The 7,354-nt window shown below is 50.1% G+C and overlaps 1 protein-coding gene across 1 annotated transcript; it reads left to right on the forward strand.

Moving 5' to 3' along the window:
- Nucleotides 1-425: 425 nt before the first annotated feature.
- On the forward strand, nucleotides 426-4,575 carry LOC133123505 (uncharacterized). The gene is made up of 6 exons (XM_061233975.1): nucleotides 426-705; nucleotides 1,213-1,479; nucleotides 2,002-2,145; nucleotides 2,996-4,020; nucleotides 4,380-4,466; nucleotides 4,555-4,575. The coding sequence occupies exons 1-6, from the start codon at nucleotides 426-428 to the stop codon at nucleotides 4,573-4,575; spliced, it is 1,824 nt and encodes a 607-aa protein (XP_061089959.1).
- Nucleotides 4,576-7,354: the final 2,779 nt, after the last annotated feature.

Consider the following 7,354-nt stretch of genomic DNA (forward strand, 5'->3'; position numbering starts at 1 on the left):
TGCTTATTGGAGCGCCCACCAGTTCTATTTCTTTATTAGCTTCACTTTAAGCTCTATGGGAATTGGATTTTATCCAATCTCGAGACTGAAAACGATCTACGCAACGCCATCTTGATGGCCAATCAGGGCAAAGATGCGCTTTAGCGACCGAATTTGCATACGGTGGCTATATAAGCGACATCGCAGGCCGTCATTCTTTCTTCTCAAATTTTCAGCGCAAGGTTAGCAACCTAGCTGGAGACTTACGTTTCTACCACGCCGAAGTTCTTCGTCTGCGAGCAGAAACGCGCCGCTGTGAGGAAGGAGCTTTTTTTCCCGACTCAAAGGCCCTCGCTAGACGACGTCGAGCTCGAAGATTCGCCATGAAGCGGTGCCAAGGGTGAGACGCAGCCGTGGAGGGTACGGACCCTCACACTGCTTGCGTTATGTGTCTCGGCGAGACCCATGCTCTCGCGGCCTTAACTAAGGTGACCTGCACCGCCTGCGCTGCACTCGGGGCGCAGGAGCTACTGCGCCGGGCAAGCATGCACCGCGAAGACGCCAGTTGGGCTGACTTCCCGGAGCCTTTTGCCATGCACTCTCAGGAGGACAGACCGAACCTGCGCGATGGCAGGGTTCCGTCTGACACGGCCCATCTGGAAGAGGCGCTCCTGACCCTCGCTAACAGCTCTGGGGACGAGGACGACGACCTCCTTCTCCACTCTAGTGACCAGGAGATGCTTCCAGACGACAGTTTGGAGCCTTCCGGCTCTGTCGCTATCCCAACGGCGACGGGTGAGTTGGAGCACCACCCCTCCCTGTTGAAAGACTTTCCGGTCGTGATGAAAGCGGCGGCGACCAGAGCGGAGCTCCCCTGGCCCCCTCCTCCTGCAGCGCCTGTAAACCAGCTGGTGGCTCCAGTGTACAGGCGCGACACACCGAGGCACGGTGTGCAACCGACCCCCGTCTGCCCGTCTGTGCAGCATTACGTGCAGCTAACCTGGGATAAGCCTTTCTCTACGAAAGCCCCGGTAGTGTCTTTTTCGCCTTTCACGGTGGTGTCAGGCCGACAAAAGCTTCAGACGGAGGGGGTTCCGCGACTCGAAGATTCCTTGGCTACTCATCTCCTCGCCCCCACAGCAAGGTGGAGCGCAAGGAAGCCTAACCTTCCCACTCGGTCTGGGCAGATATCAGCTGCCTTGTCTGAACGTTCGTTTATCTGCGGTTCCCAAGGCGCCGATGCAACGAACAATCTTGCTATCCTAGCGATAGCACAGACGAACTTGATCGAGTCCCTTACTTCCTCCCTCGCAGATGATGTTTCTGCCGAGCTGAGGAAGAATGCGGGCGCAATCCTGCACCTCACCCAGGGGTTGGCACAGGATTTTGGACGGATTATGGGCTGGAGTGTAGCCTCTCTCCGGCACTTATGGCTAGCGAACTCGGCACTCCCTGAAGCGGACAAGGTCCCCCTCCTCGATGCCCCAGTCTCTCTCGACGGTCTCTTCGGTCCAGCGGTGACCGAAGCGATAGCGAGGTTTAAGCGACTGGATGAGGAGAGACCCACTCTGCAGAAGCACCTGCCTCTTGCTTCAGATGCAAGACGCCAGGATCGCCGTTCGTGGTCTAAGACTCGCCGCACTCCTGTGTCGTCAGCCCGGCGCTCAATTGAGGAGCAGCCCGGTGGCCGTAGAGACGCTACCACTATTGCTAGCGGCAAGGCTTGGACGAAGCCGTTCAACCCTGCTGCACCCAGGGCTCACCCGCCTCAATCGAAAGCCCAGAAGCGTTCCTGAATCTCCGCGGGAGAGTGTCATAGAGGCGATCCGGTCGAGTGGACCGGACACCCCTCCTGTATCACTGACTTTACTAGCGCCTACTCGGGAGCGAGTTTCGCCCTTACAGTCACGAAGCACACTCCCCCTATTGTTACACAAACATTTCCCTTGCCCTCTGCCTCAAAGCTGGCATCAGCGCTTGGTGATTTCTCAGTCAAAAGGGGCCTTTTTCCCCGACATTCAGGCAGTATTGGAGTCCTCGCCGGCTCAGAATCGAAGCCGGCCAGGACTCTACGTCGGCCTATCACAGATAAGCACCAGGTCGCTGGCTCGAATTCGACCCCGCCCCCACTTACGAGCCGGGCTTCTGCAGATTCAGAAGCCCGTGGTACAGTCTGCACTGCTTTCAACCAGGTCCGCGTTCAACCTTTGTGCTTGGACTCGGAAGTGCAAGCTGACGCCATGGCTCAGTACTGTAATCAGAGCGGGCTACGCGTTACAGTTCGCTGTCCCCCCTCCTCCTTTTGTAGGAGTAAGGGAAACGAATATGCCCCTGCATCTAAACAGCGCACTTTCCCAAGAGATAGAGACTCTCTTGGCAAAAAGCACGATCCGCCTAGTCCCCAAACACGACGAAATGCGAGGGTTTTATTCCCTTTATTTCCTCGTTCCAAAGAAAGACGGCGGTGTGAGACCAATACTGGACCTGCGAGCTCTGAACCGTCATTTGGTGAAACGACGTTTTCAGATGCTAACGCACAAGCGCGTAATGAGCTCAATCAGCCAAGGGGACTGGTTCACGCTCGTAGATTTAAAAGACGCTTACTTCCATGTGAACATTGTACAGCGCCATTGGCAGTACCTTCGTTTCGCTTTTCTGGGAAGAGCGTACGAATTTACCAAACTCCCATTCGGTCTGTCCCTGGCACCCCGCACCTTCGAAATGGTGGCGCGGGCTGCTATCGCCCCGTTGCGACAACAGGGCATACGTGTTTTAACGTATCTGGACGACTGGCTTGTGTTAGCCCCTTCCAGGGAGTTGGCTGCGAAACACACAGAGATGCTGATAACCCACATCGAAGGATTGGGTTTCACCATCAACCGCGACAAGAGTGTTTTCACCCCGAGCCAGTGTGTTCAGTACCTAGGGCTCCGGCTGAACTCATTGTCAATGACAGCGCGTCTCTCTCAGGAGAGAATTGCTTCCCTGAGAGGCCACGCTTGCTGATTTCTCCCAGGTCGCTGCATCAGTGGAATCACGATTATGCGCCTGTTGGGTTTAATGGCGGCAGCAATCGCCGTGGTTCCGTTGGGATTGCTACGCATGAGACCGGTGCAACTCTGGCTCAAGCGAATGCATTTCGATCCAATGAGAGACCGCGCAAAGCTGTTTCGCATTCCGCAGTCGGTTGTGAGAGCACTCTCGCACTGGCGAGATGGGCGAATGCTGAGTGTCGGTGTGCCAATGGGCGCTATCTCCACTCATGTCCCTGTATACACAGACGCCTCCACCAAGGGGTGGGGGGCGGTCTGCAATGGAATGATGGCGAGCGGGTTGTGGAACCCTCCTCTGCCTCATATCAATGTGCTGGAGATCACAGCAGTATGGCTTGCATTACAACGTTTCGAACCCCTTCTTCGGGGCAGACACGTTCTAATCAGAAGCGACAACAAAGCGACAGTCGCTTACGTAAACCGACAGGGCGGCACCAAATGTCCACATCTACACCGGCTGGCGGTGAGGATCTGGACTTGGGCATACCCGCGAGTTCGCTCCTTACGGGCGCTCTACGTCCCGGGGCAGCTGAACTGCGGCGCAGACCTCTTGTCTCGGGGCGGTCCCTCCCCCCTAGAGTGGTGTCTTCACCCACTCGTGGTAGCGGAGGTGTGGTCACGCTTTGGGAAAGCGAGAGTGGATTTATTCGCCTCCCGACAGAATGCGCATTGCCCATTATGGTTTGCGATGACAGCAACCGGCTCGCCCCCACTGGGAGTGGACGCGCTAGCCCATTGCTGGCCCAAGGGCCTCCTTTATGCCTTCCCTCCCTTTGGTCTGGTACCGCAGGTACTAGCCAAAGCGAGAGAGGAGAGGAAACCCCTGATTTTGATCGCGCCAGATTGGCCGCACAAACAGTGGACGGCCGATGTAGCCCTGCTGCTGACCGACGTCCCGTGGCGACTTCCCCAGCGCCGGGACCTCCTGTCTCAGGGGGCGGGGACCATTTTTCATCCCCACCCAAGCAGGCTGCGCCTCACGGCTTGGCCCCTGTTAGGAGCAGGCTCGTGAACATGGGATTGAGCGAGGCAGCTGTAAATACTATACAGCATGCTCGCGCTATCTCAACTACAATGGCTTATAAAGGCAGATGGGAGGCCTTCGAGACTTGGTGTCTCGAACGCTCTCAGGACCCCCTGGTGTGCCCTGTATCCGTAGTGCTCAACTTTGTGCAGAGCCTACTTGATAAGGGGTTATCTTTGTCCACGTTAAGGGGGTATGTCTTCGCAATTTCTGCGTGCCATACTGGCTATAGTGGCTCTACGGTGGCTGCCCACCCCCTGGTAAAGTGTTTTATCCAGGGCGTCCGGTGTCTGAAACCCGTGGCCCCGCCCCGTGTTCCGCAGTGGGACTTAACGGTGGTACTAAAAGCCTTGTGCAGCCCTCCTTTCGAACCGCTGGAGAGCGTTGAGTGGAGAGCTTTGTCCCTTAAGGTAGCGCTGCTTACTGCGCTAGTTTCTGCTAAGCGAGTAAGCGATTTATGCGCCTTGTCTGTGCACCCGGACTGTCTCTCCTTTTTAGGATCTGACAGAGTCGTGCTGAGACCGAACCCTGCGTTTACCCCGAAGGTTATCACCTTCATTTAAAAACTGCATTTTGTGTTTACTTATGTTGTCTTTGACTAATATTTAAATTTGTTTGATGATCTGAAACATTTAAGTGTGACAAACATGCAAAAAAATAAGAAATCAGGAACGGGGCAAACACTTTTTCAAGCCACTGTATATATATATATATATATATATATATATATATATATATATATATATATAGTATAATTGTATATAAACTATAAGAAAACCTCTGCATACAAAGATACACTCACCAAGCACTTTATTAGGTATATATTAGACTTCTACTGCTATTTACTTAGAGTTATGATGCGTTGAGTGTTCAGAGCTGCTCTTCTGCATACCACTGTTGTAATGTGTGGTTATTTGCATTACTCTCACCTTCCTGTCAGCTTTGACCAGTCTGGCTATTCTCTTCTGATGTCTCTCATTAACAAACCGTTTCTGTCTGCAGAACTGCTGCTCACTGGATTTTTTTTGTTTTTTTGTACCATTCTTTGCACCACTCTCGAGACTAGTGTACGTGGAAATCACAGGAGATCAGCAGTTTCTGAGATACTCAAACCACCCTGTCTGCCACCAACAATCATTCCATGGTCAAAGTCACTTAGATCAAATTTCTTCCCTTTTCTGATGGTTGATGTGAACATTAACTGAAGCTCCTGACCTGTATCTACATGACTGTATGCATTGCACTGCTGCCACACAATGGGTTGATTAAATAATCACATTAATAAGTAATGTAATAAAATAAAAATGTTCCTAATAATGTGTTTGTTGAGTGTTTTTTATGTAAAATACAGTATGTTCTTTTGCATATCACACATACAGTATACACTCAGTGAGCACTTTATTCGGAAGACCTGTACACCAGCTTCATTCATTCATTCATTCATTATCCTAACCCACTTATCCTGAACAGGGTCATAGGGGGGCTGGAATACACCCTGGAATACACCCTGGACAGGTCGCCAGTACATCGCAGGGCACACACACCATTCACTCACAAACTCATACCTATGGGCAATTTAGACTCTCCAATCAGCCTAACCTGCATGTCTTTGGACTGTGGGAGGAAACCATCCATACTGCCCTGTACACCAGCTTGTTAATGCAAATATTTAATCAGCCAACCATGTGGCAGCAACTAAATGCAAAAAGGCATTCAGACATGGTCAGGAGGTATGGTCACTTAAACAGGTTTCTGTGAAGCATAGAGCAACAGTTAGCAAAACAAGTCCTTGTTTGTTTTGATAAGGAGCAGCAGTTTTTCCATTTTGTTTCAGAGACACCGGAGATTTGTCAGGTAGATTCTTGGGAGCACAGTCCTAATGCCTCACTGCAGGAGCAAGCCACCATGATTCCCCCTTTTGCATCTCTTGCAGTACTTAGCTGTTAGTAGTAGCTGCTTCTCCGTTAACCGAAAAGCCCAGAAACTCATCTGATATTACAAAAATTGAAAACAAATTGTTGGCGGTGGATTGCTGTATGTTCAGCATCTTGTTTCTCATGTAGATGATGTGTGACATCTACCATATACAGGACAAACAAATTAAAACAACAGAAACTTTAGAGACCATCCAACTGAGGCAATCATTTGTAGAGCCATCTTGAACTGTAGAGAAAAAAAAGATTGGTTGCAGGAATGCCCAGAAATACATGGAATGTTAAGATAGAAATGATGTGGTGAATCTTTTGACACCTATCAATTAGGCTGTAGTGTATTGGCCGTTTGGTGATTGAATGAGCATGTCTGCTGACTCAAGTAATCCCTATCTTACTCCCAGCCACTACACTATTTTCTTTTTTCCCTGATGGTGTTTGTGAAATGGTGTAGATTAGATACATGCTGTCTTAACAGGATTAATTTTAGTCGATAGACCTTGGACCCCAGGAACTGACCCTGTGTCTCCCTCTGAGAATCTTTGGTACACAAAGATAAAGGGCTTTAGAATATACAGTACAGCCCATTGGCTTTGCTGGATTTATTTCTAGCTGAGGACAACTTGATCTGAATTCTGAGAGAGAGATACTTCTGCTGAACATCTGTAGAGCCTAGATACACACCCAAGACCTTCAACCCATTCCTGCCCCACTATAGGACACCTGGTAAAGTTTGCACCAAACCTGCCTGACATTGCCCTGCACATAAAGCCTCCGTTTTGCCCCCAATTCACCTTAGCTGAAGCAGAAATAAAGTGTCTGCAAGTACTTGAACATCATTATTGTTATATTCTACATAAGCAGACAACCCCACTTCTGGATCCAGTGATCCACCACCTGGCAACTGAAAACCAGTCAGTCTGGCCTGTAAGCAAGAAAGCAGTGGTTATATGGCCAATGCATAGAGTTGCTCAGAGAGTGGGCAACCCGGCCTGACACACCTATGCACAGAAAATGGTCAACATGATCAAATGCTTTCTCCTGATCTAGTTAAATCAGGCCAATGATACAATTATACACTGTACATATATCTCATATGAGGAATAGACAGATCTGGGATTGAATATGACTTCAACCGTTTTGAAAGACTCTTGAACTGTATCTTATAGTCTATGCATAAAAGAGATGCAGGCCTCCAGTTATTTAAATGACAAAGATCCCCTTCTTTGGATAGCAAAGTCAGCACAGCATGATGACAGGATACTGACAGAAAATCCTCTTAAAATGACTCACAGAACACCTTATGAAGATCCCCACCAACACAAGCCCAAAAGTGCTTGTAGAAATCTGATGGTAATCTCTCTACT

This window comes from Conger conger, chromosome 3, assembly GCF_963514075.1.
Source record: "Conger conger chromosome 3, fConCon1.1, whole genome shotgun sequence".
Taxonomy (NCBI): domain Eukaryota; kingdom Metazoa; phylum Chordata; class Actinopteri; order Anguilliformes; family Congridae; genus Conger; species Conger conger.